General features: G+C 40.6%; 2 protein-coding genes across 4 annotated transcripts; both read right to left on the bottom strand.

The window, feature by feature from the left end:
- Positions 1–4,953: 4,953 nt before the first annotated feature.
- On the bottom strand, positions 4,954–12,759 carry hoxb9a (homeobox B9a). 2 transcript variants are annotated; one of them, XM_080856737.1, is made up of 3 exons: positions 10,496–12,759; positions 8,246–8,290; positions 4,954–6,837 (listed from the first exon to the last, which is right to left on the bottom strand). In XM_080856737.1, the coding sequence occupies exons 1-3, from the start codon at positions 11,007–11,009 to the stop codon at positions 6,599–6,601; spliced, it is 798 nt and encodes a 265-aa protein (XP_080712863.1). In that variant the 5' UTR covers positions 11,010–12,759; the 3' UTR covers positions 4,954–6,598. The 2 variants fall into 2 exon arrangements, with proteins under 2 accessions (XP_080712863.1, XP_080712864.1); XM_080856738.1 differs by lacking the exon at positions 8,246–8,290.
- Positions 12,760–17,663: 4,904 nt separating this feature from the next.
- Positions 17,664–22,088, bottom strand: hoxb10a (homeobox B10a). 2 transcript variants are annotated; one of them, XM_080856092.1, is made up of 2 exons: positions 20,419–22,088; positions 17,664–18,644 (listed from the first exon to the last, which is right to left on the bottom strand). In XM_080856092.1, the coding sequence occupies exons 1-2, from the start codon at positions 21,275–21,277 to the stop codon at positions 18,370–18,372; spliced, it is 1,134 nt and encodes a 377-aa protein (XP_080712218.1). In that variant the 5' UTR covers positions 21,278–22,088; the 3' UTR covers positions 17,664–18,369. The 2 variants fall into 2 exon arrangements, with proteins under 2 accessions (XP_080712218.1, XP_080712217.1); XM_080856091.1 differs by having other exon boundaries at positions 17,664–18,647; positions 20,419–22,084.
- Between the last annotated feature and the right edge of the window lie 1,758 nt (positions 22,089–23,846).

The raw sequence follows: 23,846 nt of genomic DNA, 5'->3' as shown, positions 1-23,846 counted from the left end.
ATGAGTGTAGGTTAATGTAGAGAAGTGATACAAGTTGTTTATTCATTGAATCTTTCAATTACAAAAATGCATTTCCTTTTACTGTTTTACTGTAATAGCCTATATGATGAAAGTCTCATTTTACTGACCCTCGTCTGAATATTATGTGACGTATAATTACATTTCAATGTTATATTTTAAAGTTTGTATCAACGTGTCAACAGCGATTTGAAGCTACATGTAAATGTAATGTATTTTAATAAAATAATGCATTTGCACATGTGTTGCCTATGTATGTCTCTGTGCGTGCTTGTGTGTGAGAGTGTGTGTTTGACTGTTGTCAATTAACATTATCTCAGGACCTCTACAATTGACAGAATTCGATTATGATACAGACAGTGTTATTAATAACAATAATATAACAGTAAATGCAAATCCAACCACCATCACCTGCTATGTCAAAGCATCTCAAAATCCTCTAATTAAGACTGCGTTTGGCCTGCTAGTCTGGAATCACAAAATGTTCGACAAATACTTCTTTTTGGTGAGCATACTGACACTTCTTTTTTTTAACAGTCACATCAGCTTAAAGAAACAAGCTATTATTATTTTTTTCAGTTTCTTGGTAGGCTAAACAATGCTCTGTATAGGCTGCATCAAATCCGCCATTCAAAACTTACTTGGTTAAAGAGCTTTAAGGACTATTTTTCCTTTTCCACTTCAAATTCCTCACGCGCCTCTATAGAGCAAGACTTCTGTGATACTTATTTTAGTCAAGTGTACAAAAGGGTTCTCTGACTCCACCAGCTTCCGGTTGATACAAGAAAGGGGGGAAAAAACAGCTCCGATGCTTTCTTTGATGGACCAACATTGCCATCAAGCGGCCAATGTTGGCAACAGCACTAGGAAGGTTTATTTCCCTGTGACGTAGGAGTCGGTGTTTATAACTGTGTTAACAAAACAAAGAAATCCAATAGTTAAATATTTTTGGCATAATTTAACGGCTTTACTGGTCTGGAATATTATATTATGTAAGAGATGCTAGCAGTCCGTTTAGTCCCTCCAATTAATGGAATTGGGATGACTGGCGCATTTACCAACAGCGTGTGAGAATGATAAACAGCTTAGTGAGATAAAAAAGGTAAATTAAGTCGAGTCAGTGGGCTTGCTACAGAAGAAAGCAACAAACTATGCTTATATTTCATAAGTAGATATTTCAGAAAGACGCTAGGACAATTGGTAGCCTATATTGTTTTTTAAATGTGTCGTTGTAAGAAATTGTATTACTTTATTATTCAATTTAGTTTAGACAATTGTGATTTATAAAACCTTCGCTGACTGGTGCATATATCACGATAATATACCATGGGTAGATATAAAGGAATTCTATTTCAGAGAGGTCCACATTTAACAACGTATGTGTGGAAAATCTAAGTTTGCACGGATATAGTTTCCGTTCTCTAAGGGTGTATTAAAAAAATATTTACATTTCGTATTGAAACACGACCGGACTAGATTTTAAAACCTACAGGAGTGCAGAAGGCAAATCTGTATAACTTCATGCCAATTCAACGTGGCGCACGCAGAAGGCCACCATAACAGTGCAATAATATGCAATAGTCATTTCTTTTCAGTAGACTTATTATTTGGTTTCAGTAATAGTCTTGCCCTGTTTTATACTAATTTGCCAACACACTGCAATTGAAAATATGAGAATGTGTCGCCATCTATAAAACTAAACAAATTGGTGGGATGAGGAAATCAGGTAACGGTTTTTAAAACGTATTTTCGACATATGATTTGGACATGGCGTATGGCAGGATGAGCCTGCTATGGTCTGATGCAACCTTTCCCCTGGCTTTAGTTGTCTCTTATGTTATGCTAGCGGAGGATATCAACCACCGAAATATAACGATTTATTAATGTATCATTTATTTGTTTGTTTGTTTGTTCATTTATTATGCTATGGGTCTGTTTGTTTAAATTATTTTACATCATAAATGTCCTTTCATGCACGCACTGTACTAATGAATTAACCAGAAAACAATAAAAGAATATACACAACAAGAATAGCCTACTTTGTCTGGTACAATAACGTACGCTAGCCTACAGCCAATATATGCAACCCCTAGTCAGAGTCACGACCTCTAAAATGGCAACTTTGTCTTAAACCAAGAAACAATTGCATGTTGTCCATGGCCATTCTTCACGCATAATTTCTCACATTGTAACCACAATATACATATATTTAACAGAGGAAGCTCAATGATAATTTATGTTTTTAATTCACTCGATTTCTATTGATAATATGGTTGTTTACTCTTTCGAAGTGTTATATTTTTAAGCAACATCATTTAGGGCTAAGGTTGTGTAAATTATTGTTTGGATATTTAGGCCTATTTATGAAAGCTGAAATTCTTTCCTGTAGACCTTGGTGCTTTGATCAAACTTATCCCGGAAATCAACGCATCAAAGACTACTGCATTTACGCCCAGGCGAGCAACGCTATCCTTTGGTTCTCATAAATATAGCTTGAGTAATGGCAAATTCTTAACTGCAGTGAAAGCCGAAACATTATAGATGTGATTTAACAAGTGTTCAAACAGAAGTCTCAAATAAGATCATCACCCAAACTTGCACGTCAATGCGAGGTTATGGCTACTGGCTGCTACTGCCTCTCTGGTGAGGACAAAGGAATAAAAGGCTATAGTTTTGGTAAACTGTCAGTGGATTAGAAACACCAGTGCTGGTTGACGTCATCTGGTCTGGGCCATGCCAGACTAGATATGCTACTTTGTTCTAAGAGTTCTGTAAATGGCACTATTCAAATTATTCTGATTATTGAAGAATGATGCTTTCCACCCTCTCAACCCCGTTCGCCCAAGTCATTTGCAGAATAAAATCCAAGGTGGGAACTGGAAAAAGGTGCGCATTTTACAAAAGGGAAAGCTGCTCTGTGGCAACCATCTATTGTGTAGGCCTTCCCGATTCCGCAAAGATAGACAATCGGATATTAGGTCACAAAATGGGGGATGGCTCACATGGGTGCAGGGGTTGTAAACAAATTAAGGGTGGTCATCCCAGACGTCTCGCCAGAGATTCTTTTTTGTGACGTTTTATGGCCCGCTATAAGGCGACCGGGGTGCGCTCGGAAATGGAACAAAGGGAGGCGACGAAAAAAACTGGACTGTGAGCCGGTCATCTGGAAGTCCAGATCACACCACTCCCCACACCCCGCGAGGAATCTGGAGCCCAAACAACAAACGCTGTGAACAATAAACGACAAATGCAAAAAAAGAGCCACTCCGCCAGTATAGTGCACTGATATGCCGAGGGTTATCCCGAGCCACCTCGAAACGGTTATTATGGAGGACTTGAAACTTTTCCTTTTTGCGCCCATGTTTGCTTTACAGCCGTTTAGTTCTTAACCTTCAGAAATTTATACCCTATAAAGTTTTATTGCAGTCATATTCTTTTATTGCGGCACAGCGCATTGAATTTTCTTTCTCTTTTATGACAGTCGACTTCCCACTCCTCCTTCCTAGCAAGGGCTCACATCCTTTTGCAGTTTGTTTCCTTTTAAAATATGCCACCCCAAATATAAAGTAGCCAACGCCAAGGAATTATGGGCCCCAATATGGCTTTGATATTGTGCATGGTTAGAGAGAACTGTTTCATATACTACTGATACTCTGTTGATATAATTGACGAGTCAAAGATATATCAAAGCACACATCTGCAAGCCAGTGCTTCTGGCCCAATCTTCAAGATGGACGTTTAATTGTAACAGTATGTTTGAGCTATCTGCGTGTTCATTAAGCCATTTTACTCCATCCAGTAGGTCTCCTTATTGTTGTTTGAAAAAGTAAATAGATGCGCATCACCTACCTTGGTATTGGTATTGGTAAGTTCTGCAATAAGGAACGACTGGGAAATAAGACATTTTACAGTATAAAAAAAAACAAAAAAACAATGAAAGCTGACTGACTACGGTGTTGGACAGCAAACCTCTAAGCCTGTGGAAAATTCATGAAATAAGCCTTATAATGACATCCTGATTCAGCCATGGTAATGATGAATATTTTCCTATAGCCGACAGACCACTATGGTCAGTCGCACCTGAGTGGACCCTGGCGAAGGATGGCAATTTTCAGCCCGCATGTCCATACCACAATTTTAATATTGGGGAAAAAGCAGTATCACATACGAGAGGACAAACAAAATGTCAGAATATTTCTCTTTCTGATGTTATCTCAAAATGTCCACATGAGGCCAGCTTTCCTACACTGACAATTCCAAACAAAAGCTCTGGCGCGCGAGAGAGCATATTTCAGACATATGCCGCTAGTTAAGATGAAATAAAAACGGAACTCCAAAAAACAGCGCACATATTGTTCTCCAGCTTAGTGAGAGGGGTGTTGCGAAGATGTGCGGACATAGAGTCAATATGATAAAGATGGTAATGTTATTTTACACATACGTGTTTGCTGTTTAAATTACAGTGTTTAAATAAAGACCTACATTGTATCTAAAGTAGAAAAAGAAACCCAATGATTTACTTTTAATTACGTGTTGGGCTAAAGCATTGCAAATAGCAACACACCCGTATAATGGAGGCCTGTTACTGTGATCGAGAGAGGTTATATTGCAAAAAGGAGCTGGATGGGGTATTGCACCACAGCAGCCGGGGTGTAGCCGCCCTGTCTTTTCAAACAGACACTGCGGGAGGAAGTATGCGTGGCGTCTGCCTGAGAAGGCGTCATAAGCGCGAGGCCCTCGTGAACTAATGGCGTCTTCATCTCTTGACACTGTTGTGTTGGTGCTCCATGGTCGCTGACGCACGCGACACAAGGAAAACAAGACGATGTGGATATCCATCCGTAGCCTGTACCTCCTCAAAGTGGAACCAAATTAATATGGTGTATATTATATGCTTGAATCCACATGAACAAACTAGCAGACCATGAGAGGAAATACATAAGTTGTTTTATTGGACAATACAGTCGAATCTCATGGCATTCTGGACAAAGACATGTAAACTAAAAATCCAAAAGATTACGTCTATCTGCTCATTCAAGTATGAGGTCCCTTCCCAAACCCGCCTTCTTGGAAATATAAAACGCATTCCATAAAAAGAGCCAGGGTTATTCACGTATTTACAATAAATTAGACATCTTCTCATCCTGCAAGGTAGGGACAACTCATCTGATAGATCTATAGGCTAGTAATAAAAAACACACACGAGGAGAGCTAAAACTTGATAGTAAGGAGCATGCTCTAATGTAAACATTTTTGCTCGTAATTGGTGGGAAACTGTTAATTAGAGGCTATCTGCGACAGTTACGCATTCCTTGGGTTACTGGCACATTCAGGTTTGTTACAACAACAAATGCAAATTGTTAGATGAATATGCTCAATGTTTCAATTAAATGACAGTTTGGTAAAAGTAATCCCTAATTCTACGTTTCATTACATGTGATACCAAAAGGTAGTTTGTATCAAGTTAGCTGACCATATAACATATAGAAACATCTCGAAATAACTCGCACGGAACAATAATTCATTAGCAGTAAGCCACTGGTGAGATTTCCAGCCAAGCTGTATCAATTTAGATTGGATACAAAACGGAGAGTCATTTTCTAAAGACATTTGTACCCGTACAAGGACACTTATCACGAAGAGACCCGGGCTCTGCCTAACAGACAATTGGGTTTAGTAAAACCTCGTGAGAATTTTCCAGTTTCAGAGTAAATATTTAGTCAAAATAATGGACAAATATATGATTACAGCATATGCGTAATCAAACAAGCTGACGACACTGATGGTTCACGATTGGTTGCTGATACACAATGAGAAAAGCCGTGAGGCAACCCTAGTTCAAATGAACAACAACAATAACAATATTATTCATAATAATAATAATATTTCTAATCATAATTATAATGATGATGATGTCGAAATCTACATAAACTACGGGTGGCTTATTCTGCCACTTCCAATCTTAATTTTAGACTCAACAGCCAGAAACACTCATAACCTAGACACAAATACACTAACCCAATTAATATTACACACCTAACGGATAGACATAATTAAATAACATCCACTACATTTTCTTTAAATAATTGCCGCTGTACTTCATTTTGTTTCTAAATTATAAAAGAGGATTAGTGTTAAAAAGGAATGATTAAAAATAAATCCAAGAAAAAAAAATGTAGGTAGCAGACACGATGAGTATCCACCATTTTTCATATGTATTCATGGTCACATGAAGCTCATGTTTCAAGGCCCTCCTGCCTGTCCTCGTGGAGCGCCGGCGCAGTGCGTCAAACAAGAAATAAGTGATAAAAGTCGCCTTCAAGAGTCTGAGCCCGTGCGACGTGCCCTTGCGACAACCCTTCCCGTATTCAACAGTTGGTCTGCTGCCCAGTAATAAGTGTGCATTTTATTATATCAAAAAGAAGAAAATGAAAGACAGACACTCTATGCATCATCACCATCGAGAAACGGATCCAACAAGGCATTTGAGTGTGTGTGTGTGTGTGTGTGTGTGTGCACGCGCGCATGTGTGTGTATGTGTGCGTGTGTGTGTGAGGGGGAAGGGGGGTGTCATCCCTCCTTATTCCTTCGGCTGATCCTTATTCATTTTCTTCATTTTCATCCGTCGATTTTGAAACCATATTTTCACTTGTCGCTCCGTCAAGTTCAGCAAGCGGGCTACCTCGTGCCTCCGATCTCTCGTTAGATACATATTGAAGAGGAACTCCTTCTCGAGCTCCAGGGTTTGGTATTTGGTGTATGGGCAGCGTTTTTTCCGAGATGACCGGGCATGTAACCAGTTGGCAGACGGATCTGTACCTGTAAAGATGAAAACAAATAAACAAAGAGTCGAATTGATGTGTGCTTGATTGAGCAAACACACATGAAAGACACAGCATCACTATAACATGACACTATTACACACATACTATGGTCTATCGAGGAGATATGAGCAGTTATGGCTTTGAGATGTTGCCGTGTACTGAAGCAAGTTTGATATGTGGTGTCATGACACAGCACTCCAGTTTGACCTCGGTGCGTGCTTTGGTGGCACTGTGAGGGCACTGTAAATTCATTCACATCTTTTTTGAAGTTGATGAGGAAACACGCCGTTGACCTCGAAGAGAGAGAGAACCCATGATACAAATGCCACGCTCGGTCACAGGTATCACTACTAGTGCGGTTTTGCGCACCGTAAATACATTTTCAAAAACAGATCTACAAATGTGACGTTTTCATCCCAGTTGAAGTATCTGTCACGACACTCTAATTATGGGTAAGCCATTATTCCGCCTATGGCTCAAAGAACCCATGTGAAGGCAATTACACACAATCACGCACGCCTTTTTGGGGATGCACATTTTGCTTTCCAAATATCCACCCAGCTCTTAAGCTGTGACTAAACCCTTAGACCACAGTGAGGCCTTGTGCCTAGGCACGCTCACTATGCTGCGGTGTCTTGTGGCACTGGATTATCTCGTCTTTAGGACAAATGTGAAGGATATTAAAGTGATTGTCTGAGAAGGGCCTTATTCGGGTTGGGGGTGTTTTCCCCGGGAATGCAAAAGCGCAAAAAATGTCGTTCTGTTTAGTTATTTGTACCCCGGTGGTTCTCCAGATAACGCCAGATGTATGACTGAATTTGACTTCATCCACTTCGACGAAAAAGTGCTTGGCAGAATTGTCTGGTTTAGTTATGCGTCCCTAACAAGAAAGACAACCCACTCGTTGAGGATCGTATGTGTGGATTTTATCTAGGAGCGTCAGATATTCTACCTCTGAAGATATTCTTCCCTTCTGAGTCACTGAGACCGAAGAGGTGTAAGCCTTTGTCCAGCGCAAAGTGGTCCTTCACCGTCCCCTGGAGCACAACATCACCAAGGCCTCAAATTCAAGGCTTTCCCTAAGACCCAAAGTTTCCATCACTCGCAAAGATTTTCTGGGGGCTATGGCCAAGACAGGGATAAAGAGCTGACCCATTAAAAGAAACGCTGTACACATTTCTCTTCCACACCACCCAGTGCGGAGAAACCCAATCGTCTCACGCCTCAAGTCACTGGCTTCAATGCCACATCAACTGTCTCCAATATCCTAAATCTTATGACGCAACATTACTCCTATCATGAAAGGGTATATGTCTAGTCAGGAAATGATTGATTGATGTGCGTGTAAAGACGTCTGAGCCTAGTGGACACATATGAGAGGGGTGTGCCATCTTGGTACTTACGAGACAGGGCAGACCCATTATCCGCAGCGCTGCAAGGATGGGAACCTAGTGTGAAAGTTGTGCATAGACATTCGGGGGGGGTCAATATGAAGTCTATATTTCAAATTACAAATCCATTGTAAGAAGCATTTCGGCGGTATGTTCTTAAAATATCCTTTAGCTAAACATGATGATACTGGGCAACGGAATTGTTCTGCAAGACAACTGACCTGTGTTTTAACAAATAGGCAATACATATGTACAACAGTCTCAACTAATGTTTTGTTAAGGATGTTGAATGAAACACACGAACCACTGTGTCCAATACATCTATTAAATGACAGTGATGAATCTCTAATGATGAAAATAACTAAAAAACCTAATAACCAGAAAGCATGATGTGAAGCAGAAAGATGCATTATTTATGTCGTGGTCTACACTGAGTTTTAAATAGAGTGAACAGAGATACAAGATAAATGTGAGATGGTAAATTGTCTCGTTTGTTACACTGTCCTCTAGTAATGTCACCTTATTGCTCCTGGAGATGAAGCTTTCATATTAGCAGGCGTGTTATTGCCTTTCTCCACGTTGAGACTGTGTCGTATTTTATCTTTTTTTTCCCCCTTCCGTTGCTGTCCCAGAGAGCCCACATACAACAATTAATGGGGATGTTGGCTCCTCTTATAACTTAATAAACTTCGCGGGCAATAACTTTTTTCCCTCTCACGTACCACTGGAAGCACAAAGAGGGACGTGTAATTCCCAACTTCATTGCCTTAGCTAGTAGTTTATTCTGGAATTCCGCCCAGAGCAACACAAAGGGGAATTCTTTTGCGCATCGTCCATAAGACCTCACGTTACGTGAGCCTATTCCGTGGATTAAAATCAATGTTCGTTTCCACGGAGTGAATCGAAAATGGCCATCTGTCAGAACGCTGACCACTCCGTTTCTGAGATGAAGCATCAGATATATTTAGGTCGCCTTTTTAAAATTTGCCTCAACGGGTGCGGTACAGTTATTTCTATAATCAAAAAGGGTATTTTTTTCTACACGGGCGCTTTAGCGGAGGAGTACACATGAAGAAGTACCAGTGTTGCCCAGCCAGAGAGTCGGATGAATCATCCATAGCTCATACCCTGAGTCTGTGCTGTGCTACAAGGGCAAAATAGCTCCCTTTCTCTAGGCTGGATATCCTTCAGTCTCCCACGCTCCGCTATGGACACAGGAGACCCGGGGTTCAATGACTAACATCCCGACGATAAGTCTTCGGCTTAGACAGACGAATCTGCTAGTCAAAGGCCAGAATTTGCGTTTCACTGGGAGTCGACTGCAGATTTATTCTGTGGTATTTAAAGGCAGACCTAGCCAGCATACGAGTCATAAACTGTCAGCAATATTATGCCTCTCCACAATCATAATTCTTCCTCAGCCACGCGAGACAGGTTGCTTCTTTCATTAACCAGAACGGTGGAAAAACAAGAGACCAATGTGTTTCTAGTTTTTGGTGTGAGTTTAACACAAATCACAGAGACCAAGGATAAGAAACCTTATTCGAATGCCAAACTAAGACGCCGAACCGAGTGCTGAAATAGTGGCTGTGTCGTAGTGTGGCGTGTTCGCAGTTATAGCTGAAATAAAATGTTCCTGAAATAAAGAGAACATTTAAGTGCAGTGAGGCGCCAATAACGAGTTCTTGCTCTTTCCCAGATTCTTAGTTTACGCACTCCCTGTTTCATACCACGGTATCTCTACCCCTCTCTTAACGCTCACTTTCTCTCTCTCTCTCACACACACACACACACACACACACACACACACACGCGCGCGCTAGCACGCACACACACACACACACACACACACACACACACACACACACACACACACACACACACACACACACACACACACACACACACACACAGAAAGAGAGACCATGCCAAAAGTCACACAACTCCAAGAGTTAGGACCACTGCCATAAAATTCCATTCAGTGCCTGTTGGTCTCCTAAAATCGAAGCGCACGTGCAATTCTGTCCACCTATGAAGGGATAAGGGCTGAGGTCCTGTTGTTAAGCAAGACCTGGAACTTAATATCAAATGCACATCACCCAATAGCTGTTTTGATACAACAGAAAGAAATTGCATCAATGCAAAGACTGTCAGACCAAACATAGCTGCCACGGAGCTCTATGACTCCCAGCCTCTTTGTTCCAGTTTTATGACAGCATTAAAAGCTTTACAGACTGTTCACTTCCTCGTTTTATAACTTACTTTGATCTGGCCCCTCTTTGTCCTCGCTACCTTCGCAAATGTCCTTATTGTCTTCGAACCCGCTGCCCTGGCTGGGATTCAGCTCCCTTGACGAGGAGGATTCCAAAATGTATTCGTGCCCCCCGATTTTGGTGGGCTCCCCGAGATGCCCCAGTAGCGGCTCCATCTTGACCTGCCCTTGTCCGGGTAGGGACTCGGCAGCTCGCGGCGCGCAGTCGAGCCATGAGCGGAGGTATCGGCTGTCCGTGGAAGGCACGGGCTGAGTTGGTATGTACGGGTGGTACACCGCCGGTAAGCTGTTGGAGGCATGGGGACTGAACGGGCTCCAAGAAGAACTGAAAACGGGAGGTTTGGGTTGAAAACTGCAGGAGGGAAATTCGGGATGCTCGCCATGTCCCGGTTGCCTGGAGCTGGAATACTGCAAATTGGAGAACCTGGTCGAGGTCGGATCTTCATTCTCATGACTTATGATGGAATCGACATAGTAGTTGCTTAGAGTTCCAGAAATGGACATTCTCGGACATTATACAACGCACGGTTCATTGAAGGGAAAACATGTAAGAGAAAACTGGGTATTTTTTTCCACGCTACTCCTTCAACTCTCTAGCCAACAAAGTAGAGCCAGGCTGCTGTGTTGTGAGCGCCGAGCTAAATGATTGGTCAGACTTTTTTCACGAGCCTGATAAAGCGTCAATGGGGCGTAAATCACTCCGCCAGGGGCAGCACGAGCTCTCCTCCTCTCGCGTTATCCATATTTTCCCTCTAAATAAATTGTCTTGTTTATGCAATATGCAAAATGGGAGTGGGTCTATACATCACACTATATCTACCGACTGGCGATGAAAATTCCACTTAAAATTTGCATCGCACTGACATTATGTGGACATGCATGTGTGGGAACAATGAGGAACAAATAAAAGGGACAATCATTTTATTTTGGCTCACCTGATTTGCATATCTGTTTAAACTAGAGAAACAGAAGTTAAAAAAGGCTTTGCCACATCTGTCTATTTCATCCAGCACATCAAATTATCCGATGCTTTCCAAATCTAACACATACATTACGAATGCTAAAGCCATTGGCCTATCCAAGTTCATCTATTCATAACGACGCGATTTTATGTCATAACACTTCTATGATGCGTTTTATCCTCGGACAATTGTTTATTTTCTCTAACTATGCCGTGACCCATTTCACCAGAGGGGCGTCAGGCTAAAATAGTGCCTTATTGGAAAATTAACAGTAATTTTTCTTAACGAGGGTATTAAACACCACCACGCGACAATCCCGTGTATTTATAGAAGAAAGTACTTGAACTTTTTGGTCGTTTAATACTATAATAAAATACTACATCAGGCAGCTTTGATTTTTATAGACCTGATATACTGCCTGTGGCGGAGACCGTAAACGACTCTACTTCAGCATTCCTCCCACCAACCGAAACGCACTCTCTTCTCGCAGTACCTAATAAGTAGCCTAAACACGGAAGAATTTAAACTGGATAGATAACTTTAACATATTAAAACATTGCGAGGCGTTACGAGGTCAAACAGCGACATGTGAGGAGTTCTCTAGAGCCACAGTTTGGAACCGGTGAAGTATATTTTAGTCCTTTTCATCGCCCATTTTGAATGACTTGGCATTGAAGAGCGATGCCGTGGCCTCGATACAGACTTCCCTGCTCCTACCGCGTCGCGGCCAGAAACCATTTTGCCTCACCGAGCAACTTCAATTTAAGATTCAGGCCGTTCTTTATTTGAAGCCTAGAGATCTGCATAGTGCAAACGATGAGTCGGGCCATGTAATCACTTTCAGTTTTATGTTTTGAACTGTTAAACTTCGACGTTGTGTGCTTTTGCGGCAGAAGCAGCAGCATATTTATGAGCACCATGGCTTTTAAATAAGATACTACACTAGCCTAGGTCTTGTGTTGTGTTTACAAATGTGTACAGAATCTTTTGCACAGTGCTGGTGATAATTTGACGCACTCTGCTCCATTACAACAGCAAACAGTGCCAAAAGTATAATGGGATACATTTTTCTTGAACCCCCACAAGAATGTCTTCTCGCCGCAAAATGTAGGCCAGTAAATATCCAAAGTAAAGAGCCTCCGAACGCTCATTGCAATTATCATAACCAAAACTATTCTGCTTGGAAATACAACACATCTTAAAATACTTACAATATTTGTTTTTCATTTAAAGTGTGTCGCTTATCCGAGGACAGCAACTAAGGATGAAAACAGCAACAAATGCATCATTGCTGGTTTCATAATTCTAAAAGCGTAGATCATTTCCCTGAACCTTCAACGCAAGCACGTTGTATATCTGGGACAGTTTATGTTAAACTCATGACAAAATGAGGCAAATAATTGCTCCGATGTGAAATAGCAATTGCAAAGTTTTTAAATATGTTTTATTACTTAGACTCCGTTTGTGTATTGGAATTGGGAGATGGTACAGAAAGTAGACATGAGAATATAGAAAATAAAATGTCTTTCCAGATCCACTATGCTCTCTTAAAGAGCTTGACATTAAAGGTAGGCCTAATTGTTGTGGGTACGCTTAACATTGCATTATAAGTGGTTATCCATGACACCAAACGCTCTGCATTTCTCCTTTTTAAGTTAGTGAATTATTACTTCAAAGAAACAGCTACACACCAACAACAAAAATATGATTGCATTTATTTGCTTGTTTAGGATTTGATACTGATGTTACCCTAATCAGTGTGCGTTCTGTGGTGTTTTATTAAATAGCGTTCTTTTCTCCAGCGCATATGGATAATACTGACTGTATCTTCTGCTAGCTGTATTAGACAGCTGTCAACGTTCAAAAGGGCCAACAAGTTCAAAAGTTTATGACGTCTCAATCTCCAGTGGACCAAATAAATCTTCGGTGTACAAGGTATTTCACGTGGTTCGTCAGATTTCGTCGTGATAAGAGTAGGGGTGTAAGCCATAAAGGAATGATATGCCAACATGTCATTGTTTTATCCTTTCCTGCTCTTCTGCGTTGGGCTTTGTCGACAAACTACATGCAGTTCTTGACACAATTGTTAAAGTTATTTTTGTATTTGTATGCCTAATATGATTTTACTAAACTGTAGTCTACAAACAGTCTGTTAACTGCTAAGACTGCTACAAAGCCTAGGCTGCTCAACACACTGCCTCCATATCCTGCCACTAAGGCCTAGACTAATCCTATTCCAACAGAATACTATACAAGATGACGGGTCAGATGACTAAAATATGACTTCCTGAAGAGTTTGAGAAAAAATGGGATTTCTGTATAGAGCTATATGGCGAACTAGCTGCTGGCGTCCAAATGGAACCATAGTTGTTGGGGCAGACTGATTGAGAGGAGAGGAATGTGATCGTTTCAACGTGAACCACGCCATGAGCTTCCTCACTTCCACCATTCCACACTAAGGGTTTCAGATGTGTGTCCGTGTGTGCGTGATATGCCTCATCAAAGTCCCGTGTTGTTTTTTAATATTTGTAGGATTGTTCATTTTAAACGTGTATTTTATTCATCTACCCCATGGCCTATCAGACCTAACTGTTATTAATGTTAGTGGTATACTCCATATAAGATATTGGATATTAAATTCAAGTTTATTTACAAATCCAGGGTGAGTTTTGTACTTAAGTTATACCTTAAGCAGTAGCCTACCTTAAGGTTTCCAGGTGTTTCCCAGAACGTCCTAAGCTAAGGAAGGCTTATACTTTCGTAAGGTTGGTCGGGACCACTCTTAGTTATACCTTAACACAGTTTCAGATAAAACTAAAACATATTAGAGCATATAACTGTTGTGTTTGTGTCTGGATATAGGCAAGATATGTATATGTATAAGATATGTATACAGTGTTGCACTACATTTTGTGTTTAATAAAACAAGAAACATCGGCATAAATTACATAGCCGTTCATATTGAATCCCTTGCAAATACAAATGCATGAGTAACATCCTACAGTAGCCTTTATCTGGGAACTTTTTTATTTGATTTTGCCTTGCATAGTATTTCTTGTTGATGTTCTTTCTTAGAATGCGCACCTGCGCTCCAACTCATGGCCATAATACTGATGTCATGAATGCTCAAACATACGTGAATGACAATAATCGATTCCAGAAACATTGATTTAGCTTCTTCAGGTATTTGTAGGAAGGCTTATCTCAGGGGAACTCTTAAGAGATGGTTTGGCAAAAGCGTAGAAACATTAACAACTTTAGTAGAGTATACCTCTAGGCCTATATCTTCATGAAATGCTAAGGAACACCATTACTGGGACACCCATCCAATAATGGAGATAACGAGAAAAAAAAAGAAAGTTAGGCTATTAAAATTACGGAATGCTAATAAATCGTATGTTGTTAACAGCACAAATACAACACATAAATCATACAATGAATGCTGTTAAAGTAAAGTGCAATGAAGGTGAAGCTCTTATACTTACATATATTTAAATATAGGCCTACTGTTTGATTGTTTATATTGCGACATCGTAGGTCAGAGCCGACAAATTGTGGAAGATAATTAGTATGGGCTCAGACAATCTATGGAAACTCACTGTCAAAACAACTTGTTACACTAAAGAGTGGTGTTTGTGAATTGGGATTTTGTAATGTCTTATTGTAAATGTTTTTAATTGTCAATCTGCGGTTCCATCAAGGTGCACACTTTCTTCTTTGTTTCCAAACCGGAAATATTCTGATAAAATGTTCTTTTTTAAACAAGACGCTTATTGTTTCTATTTAATTTACTCTAAAAAAGTATGTTGTTGTGAATAGCAGATTCTTCTCTTAAGTGATTTATTTAGAGAAATTGTTGAGGTTTTTGACTTTCACAGAAACATTATTAGCTCAATTGCTCTGGAGAGGTGTAATGAATTAAAAGCAATGTTACATTACCTACAAAATATAGAGGTGATTCAAACCGCAGTATGTTGCTACAAGCAAGTATGGAAACAAAGTCGTAGGCCTGAACCACGAAGCACACGCGCGCGCGCACACAAACACGAAACACTGCGCGCACTGCAAACACCCAAGACAGACGAATCATAATTGGACCCAAATATCCCCAATCTAGTCCTCATAATTTGATGTAAGTATTTATAAATACAGACTCATAAAACACACTATGGCCATGGCTTATTGTGATAAGTGTGAATACCTTATCCCTTCTGATTCTTCATAAACACAGCTGCATAGATTTGGAGCTATAGCATGCGTCCACAATACTAGTCTACCTTATATAAAACAGACACAAAACAAGTGAAAGGAAGATGGAAAAGTATACACTCTTTTATTTATAATCCTTTGCAATATATCAACTATTTTAATTTTCGAAACGAGATTTCAATACACACGGGAGGACGTCATATATCAGTGTGAACATATACTGAGATGGTTGAAAGTTAATGTGCTATAAAATGGAGCTCTGTGCACACTGGCTCACTCCCTGGCGCAAAGTAAAATCAAGCCGGTGCGAAAATGAAGCAAAGCCCTTTGCCATGTTTTGTCCTGATTTACTACTACTGGGCGTCTCTTTTCATAAGGGCCCTACGACTGCAAATGAACTGGTGGTCACAAAGCAACGTTAGTAAGGAATTCGTTATACGCCTCATGCAACAGGTTGGGATTGGCTACAGGAGGTAAGACGGCGACCATACAAACAGCTGAATATGGCAAAAACAACTGAAGAAAAGTATTAAAATAGCGGTGCTACTTCTTTTACATAACTTACCAAGTTCAAGCCGTCTCTGGCGTCTTGTTGGTTCCCGCCTCGGTCCATTACGTATGGGCTTTGATGCACGTTCCACTGGATTGATTCAGGCAGTTTCAGGTTCCTGCGATATTAATCGTCCACCCCAACAACTTGAAACTACCTAAATCACACAGTAGCACAGCCCTCCCCGTGTTCAGTGGCAAGACTTTGGACGCAAGCCATTGGACAGGCCTACCAAGCATGAGAACATGGCGACAACTCAAGGATACATTTATTAGAAAGTCTACGTAGTGCGGTGTTTGAAGCAATGGAATCGGCATATTTTGGGGGGAAAAAATGCTAAATACAACGGGAAGAAATACAGAAAATAAAATCAGTGATGTAGCGCAGGCCAGGGAGGATGGTCAATGTGGTTCTCTGCAGACACTTACGCACGTACATTTTTCCCTTAAGTCATTTGAGAAATCTTGAAGACAACGCTGTATGATAAAGTAATACAATCCTATAAGTGCACCCCTCCTCTATGTTGTTGGAGTTGTAAAGTCCGGCTGTCGAATGCCCCCCCTAAAGGCACCAGACGGCCTAGTGACGTTGAACATTGTGTCTTCTCAACATGGCCGTTGTCTTAGCTTTGGCTGTGCGACCTCTTCCTCTTAGTGGCCTAAGGAATACCATATGGTTCCTCTGTCTAACCCCCCATATCTACACGTCCGGTTTGCTAAAATTAAATGGCATACAAAAAAACTAATAGCATAAATGCTACATAAACTTGCAGTTAAATGTTACACAGATCAAAATATCCAGGAAAGACATTCCAGGCAGGCTATGTCACCATTTGGTGCAGTGTCCACATCCTCTTCACATTCCATATTACAAGCAACCATAGGTCACACATTCACCTAAAACAGCTTATTTTCAACATTATGGCAAATTCCTTGTCGTAAAGTGGAAAATATTAAACAGTGTCGGGGGGTTTGGCCATGATTGTTATGGGGGAAACATAGACGGCAGCGACTTGGCTTTTGAACTTCGACCACTTCTGTATTCAGAATAATGACATAAAGATAAGCCACCAATCCCAGCCTGGCCATAGAATTACTGAAAACAATTCTTACAAACATCTGCGGCTATTGACTTAATCGCGAACACACACAGGCCTACTTGGGATAAGTCCTCTACTTTTATTTTGACATTTTCCTTTAACCTCACTGTATGGAGCGTTAGAAAATGTAGTGAAGCCTTTTTAAGCTACTGGAAACGGAATTTGATTTTAAAGGCGATGAAATGTATACACAAATATCTAAGTTAAAATCGCTGTCATGTCCAGGAAATGTATCATTCTTTATTCAAAATGCACTGATAAAAAACACAAGACAAGACCAGCGACCACAGACATCAAAATACATTCAATCATGCTCCTAAAGAACACAAAACACTGACCAGAATTTACAGCGAAGTTTACTGAACTCATACTAATGTCCGTATATTCAGAGGTGAATTTCTGAAGGTTTGCATTACATTCCTCACAAAACCCTTAGGTCAATGACGTTGTGCTTCTTGTTACAATTAGCATTTCGCTTGAAAACACACCTATGTCGACCATGCATTTGAGAATAAATAAAATATAGTGCTCACGTGATAAATTAACTCCTGTTTAAGTGTGTTCCAAACTTCAGAAACTGTAAACAGTAGGCTATAAGTCTTCAAATCATCAAGGCATTTCTGGCGGTTCCAGCAGAAACAAATACGTCCCATATGTGATCAACATAAAATATGTTTCAAAGTATTTTTTTGTAGTGTATAAAGTGCTTTTTGTAAGATGTGGCTGGACAAGCGAGAAAAAGACTAAATATAACATTCTTCTTAAATATTCTATCAAAATAAATGTTAATTCCCAGTTAATACTGGGACAGCAACGTGGGCTATAGCCATGCATGAGTGCTGGTGTTCGTGTTCTTGTCCCTTCTGTCGTTGCATCAATTTAGATGTTGTCTGACTCCTTGGCTATCCAGGAAAGAATGAGACAGTATTCCTTCCATAACTAGTTGCTGCATCACATTGCATCGATTCTGCGTATATTTGTGCGCTTCATGTAGGCTACTGTGTAAGCTAGGCCTAACTCTTAGGGGTGAGTAAATGTGATTCTTTAAATGGGAAAATGTGATGTGATGTCCCTTGTCCTGTGTTCCCTGGACATTTTTTTCTGCTTCATTCGGCGGTTTTGAAACCATATTTTCACTTGGCGATCTGTGAGGTTAACGCTCCGACTGATCTCCAGGCGGCGCTCGCGAGTCAGGTACATATTGAAGAGGAATTCCTTCTCCAGTTCCAGGAGTTGGTGTTTAGTGTAGGGGCACCGCTTCTTTCGCCCCGCTTTAGCACACAGCCAGCCGCTAGCAGCGTTTTTGAATTTATCCTCATCTGCTGCAAGAGAAGAGAAAGCGAGGGGGGTTGTTATGATTTGTGTCCACTGTATGCAAATCACCTATGTGGATGTGACGCTGACACTCCAAGATTTCACTTGGATATGTCTGTCATTTTATGGCAGGAAACAGTGTGACAAGGCTATGTGTGTGTGTGTGTGTGTGTGTGTGTGTGTGTGTGTGTGTGTGTGTGTGTGTGAGAGAGAGCGAGAGAGAGAGAGAGTGTGTGTGTGTGTGTGTGTGTGTGTGTGTGTGTGTGTGTGTGTGTGTGTGTGTGTGTGTGTGTGTGTGTGTGTGTGTGTGTGTGAGTGTGCGAGTGATTGAGAGAAAGAAAATGAGAGAGAGAGGTAGAAAGAAAGAAAGAACACCACCGAGCTAAATAAATAAAAAAGAGGAGTAGCCTACACAAGGTTTTGGACACATCTTCGACTAACAACCGCAAATTAACAAAGGATAAACAGACGATAATTCTTTATTACTGTATGTTTGTCAGCCAGAAGTGCGCAATAGCACACAGGTCATGTCTGTCGACCTTATTTATAACTGACACTTATAGATAAAAACGAACTGTTCATTAGAAACCAGTGCATCTTTTTTTACGTACAGTCCACAGAGGATTGCTTAGGCAGTCTCATTCTTATGTGCACATTTACAATACGTTTTTAAACTGAATCTGACTTTTAATTCCCTTTCAGATCGCTATTAATATCACCTAACGTTAGGCTGTGTATACTGCTATAGATTTTTAACTGACCAAAATTCTTAATCATGTAGTTTCACTTTAACTGATTTAGGCTTGGTAGTCTGTTTAAACTGCATTTTAGTGGTATAATTGTGCAGTATAGTCTAATATAAGACTTGGTAAGCAAAGTTCGATTATGAGTCATTCATTAAGCTGCTATGACCCTGTTTTCAGACGTATCCATCCCAGTGTAACCTATTTGAGTTACACGATGTAGCCTATTTCATAGGAGTTATTTTTTTTAAATACATATAATAAACTGTGCTGTTAAGCATAGCGAATTACGCGCTCTCCTAAACGCTGTAGTCCTGAAAAGGAAATATCTTTCACTGAGACATTCCGCTGCACCAAATTATTTGCACAGGTTATAGGCTAACGTGTAGGGAAAAAAGTCGCAGTAAAAAGTGATTGAGCCGAGATTTTCAGAAAGTGATGATTTTACAACATTTGAATACGTGACAACACAATATGACGTCAATGTGGAGAAGACCGTGTTTGGGAATAGACTAGAGCCTAGGACTAGGCCTCTCCGTTATTTCAAAATTATTTTAGTTTGCAGTGAGGCGTTTAGAAAATACCTATGTATAAATTAGAAGATGCTTCAGTAAAATACAAGTTCACCTCTATATTTGGACTCAACTAGTGCCAGGGTATTAATTTTAAAATAAAAACTGAGCATGCTACCACAGCCTATTGCACACCTGGCAGACTACAGTTCCTATGGTTCACAAAGGCGCCTTCCGCTTTTTTGATGTTTTTAAGGGTGCACCGTAAAAAGGGAGCAATTTAGTTCGACTGGGGCGATTCAGCGCAATAAATTCATCTCGAGACTGGGCTCCTTTCATGCCGCGCCTTGCCCTTCCCTTTCAAATGCCTCAGTGAAAAACATCACCTTGTTTTGGTCGCAAAGAAGCGTATTTCCTTGAGGCTATTGCCACGGACGTCATTTTATCTCCCTCAAGGTTTTTAAGACCCTTCTCTGATGTTAGTCTCTCTCTCTTTCACTCACTCTCTCTGCCTATTCACCCACCTTGTGTGTCCTGTCTAGGCGTTTTTTCAGCCTCGGAATAATCTGTGAGGGGGTTGTCTCGTCGTAAACAAGAGTCTGCGTCGTCTGTGTTGGTTTGACTACCGTTGAGCGTCATGCTGCAGCTGCTATCGCTCCGGTGGCTTCGACATTCACTGTTGTCGACTACTAAGTTATCGCTAACAAGCTTGCCGTCAGAGTCTGGGCAGGGCTGCGCAGGGAAATTCAGGTTGTACAACTGGCAAGACTCTGCGAGGGGTGCAATCGGCGAGCTGGTCGGGCGCAACTCCGGATCGCCGTACTGGTGAAGTTTGAGACCTTGGTAGGATGTGTCCGTGTTAAAGTAGCCCTGTATGGGACCTGCGGAGGCGCCATTCATGGAGCTCATTCCTGTCATGAGTCTCGTGAAGGTTGGGACGTCTGTTAGCGGTCTGGAGTGCTCGTCCGATTCCAGGGGGAAATAGGAGGAGTCATCTTTGCCTTTGGAAGCGCCAAAAGGGCACGCGCTCACCTGCGGAATACGGATGGGGCTCATGTGAAGCTCCCTCCAGCTCACCTCTCCTTGGTGAAATTGGTGCCGCGGCAGAGCCACGGACTCCTGTGGCTGTGACGATTGCTGCTGGTTCATTGTTCCAGGGAGGACCGGGTCTGGCACGGGAGCCCAGTCCGGTTGGACTTGGCCCACTGGTCTGGCGTGGACGTCTTGATAGACGACACGGGGGGATTTTTTCGGACCGAGGCTCATGAAAGAGTTAACCGTGGACGCCGTGAAAACGGATCTTTCGGAGCATGACATTGCGAGGGCATGTTTTGGCGAAGGCGATAGGGTCGTTCTCAATTGGCTTTTCAACCAGAAAAGCATTCTTGAGCTGCTTCCTGTTAGGGGCCCAATAGCGGCTGGGGTTCATGGGCAAGCTCCTCCCCTTGCGGCGCTGGTTTAATTCAAGTGCTTGCCAGGGTCTCCCTGCCAGACCCTCCAGTATAATTGATTTTTTTAAAAAAATATATATATATGTTGCAGATTCCACTCCTTTCAAAGATAGCCATACACTACTTTCCAGTCTTTTCCAGAGGAAAGAAATGTAATTTTGATATTGGCATTGATCATATTAGGCTCGATTTTCTTTCGGTGGCTGTATCAACTGTAGACCCTGTAGAAAACTGTAGAAAAGTTTGTAGTGTCCTCTACTTAGCCCCTACAACCTGTGCATTCTAATGTGTGTGATCATTTACTGTCTCTTTTTAAGATCATATGATAAAACGCACAACGTCTTCAGGTCGACGCTACCCTCGATACATCTATAAGAAAGACAAGCGAGGATTCGGTGCTGAATCAGTTCCCTTGGCACGGTTTTGCGTTCAAAAATCAAATTGTTCGTAATACAAACTGTAACGGTACGATCAGTACAGACGGACAGTTAATCCTTTAATTGTTGTTTCTGTACGCAAACATAGACTAATATTGTCCCACAAGCCTCACTGATTCTAGAATACAATGGATGGCAATAGTTCCTAGATAAAAATATTTAATTTGGAGTAAAATATGCTTATCCACTCAGACAACATTTTCAAAGTCGATTAGATAAATATCAAGATGTAGGCCTACTCAACGGATTTGGAGATATGCTGTACGTCTGATCTAAAAATACAACCAACAAATCATAATATATATGCGTAACAATATTACAATTGTGTTTGTAATACATTTTAACTGTTGGATGTATCACATTATTCGAGAAAACCCAAGTTTCACATTATTTTGCTGACAAATAAAAAAGAATGTTGCGTAGGCTACACTTAATAGGATAGGCCTACACATTAAAAAAAAAAAAATTCACTGAAAATGTATCAGTATTGAAATAAAATATTGAATCTATCTTGGTAACCTTCTGATTTATTTAGATTTATTTCGGAGTAATCTATTAACCCACAATTTTTACCTTTCTAATTGTAATGTTTGATTTGTATTGAGGCGTAACAATAGCATTTTTTATTTTCTAGACATTTCCTTGAATGTGGCCATCATGCACGAAAAAATCCTGTCAATATTGACGATTGTACCATCCAAAAAACTCAAGATTAACGCTGGGTAGGCTATATAAACGCTGGGCAGCCTGACTGTAACTAAACTACACACATTTCGGGTTTTCACGAGACCAACTGCTTTCAGACTTTCTCTGATAAATTCTTCTATACAATGACATTGTCAATCCTCAAGCAAAAAATCCAAACAAGGGCGAATAAACTATTATAAATAGTCCTGTACACAAAATAATCTTAATAATAATATAGCCTATGTCACATATGCAGTTTTATCAAAAAGACATTACATGAGAAATACATTATCGAATTAGAGGTAATTTCTCACTGCTGAGGAATTGCAAAAACGATGGCCATGGACGTTAGTCCTGCATGGAAATAACCTAAACTGCTCCTCATCGCCTAAAGTAGCCTAGTCTGCCCTAGGCCTACTTTTGCAAATATTGATGATTTCTTTGCAAATGCTCGTGGAATGCCAGAGACCGATCCGTTTGTAAATTGCACATATTCTTTCAATCTATAACGCACTTGCACATAGGCCTATTGAAAATGAACTTCAACTAACCCAGTTTTCGTTGTTACCTCTAGATGTCAGTGTGCAGCTGAGCATATGGCACGGCCTGTGCCAAGGTTAATTGAGTAATTTTCAGCATTTGTTTGTATTTAAAGCTACTCCTTAATTTTCTTCGTTGAATATATTTAATAACTTATAAGTATAGACTATTTTAAAATTTAACTGCTATGCCTCTCTGTGCTGTAGACTATGCTATACGCCAGAAAAGAAAAGTGGGTACGACAAAAACCCTAACCTGTTTTCATTGAGGATTAAAATGCAGGTTACTGTATTTGTGTAGTTCAACACTCTAGCGACATTTAGTTGAACCCTACATGGGATAAGCCCTATTGTTTATTTAGAAGTTAGGCTACCAATCAATGGTAGTGTTGTAGGCCTCACGTTCATTTCCCCCGAATTAAACGTGTTTTGTAAAAGCGGATAGGAGTAGCCCTTTAGATAATTGCTAAACGACTGACTATTCTGAAGCAGGATAATCTTAAACAACTTCTCAAGTAGCCCAGCATAAGAGACCAATTTAGGCCTCTTTATCAGTTACAGATCAACAAGATTTGTCAACAAGCTGATCAGAGAATATGTCTTTTTAAACAAAAAAATTAATCAAATGGTTTGTGCTAAGGTTGAATAGACTTCACTGTGAATACGAATATTTATATTAAATGAGAACTGTTTGTATGGTATTAAAGGAAACTGGGTGGACTCATCAATGATTAGCATAATCAGAAATTAAAACCATCTCGCAACAATCAATCTTTTAGAAGTAGGCTAGGCCTAACTTAAGAAGTAAACTCATACAACCAAGCAGCACAGGCCTCAG

This window comes from Sprattus sprattus (assembly GCF_963457725.1).
Source record: "Sprattus sprattus genome assembly, chromosome: 18".
NCBI classification, from domain to species: Eukaryota; Metazoa; Chordata; class Actinopteri; order Clupeiformes; family Clupeidae; genus Sprattus; species Sprattus sprattus.
This window is presented reverse-complemented; position numbering and strand designations above follow the sequence as displayed.

What these genes read in the sequence shown, in the direction of transcription:
- hoxb10a (XM_080856091.1), bottom strand. Translation starts at nt 21,277, where the DNA reads ATGCTTTTCTGGTTGAAAAGCCAATTGAGAACGACCCTATCGCCTTCG. An exon ending in GCCTAGACAGGACACACAAG is followed by an intron (nt 18,648 to 20,418) that starts GTGGGTGAATAG and finishes CTTCTCTTGCAG; the next exon opens with CAGATGAGGATAAATTCAAA.
- hoxb9a (XM_080856737.1), bottom strand. Translation starts at nt 11,009, where the DNA reads ATGTCCATTTCTGGAACTCTAAGCAACTACTATGTCGATTCCATCATA. An exon ending in CAAAGAGGGGCCAGATCAAA is followed by an intron (nt 8,291 to 10,495) that starts GTAAGTTATAAA and finishes CTTTCACACTAG; the next exon opens with GTTCCCATCCTTGCAGCGCT. An exon ending in TAATGGGTCTGCCCTGTCTC is followed by an intron (nt 6,838 to 8,245) that starts GTAAGTACCAAG and finishes TCATCTTTACAG; the next exon opens with GTACAGATCCGTCTGCCAAC.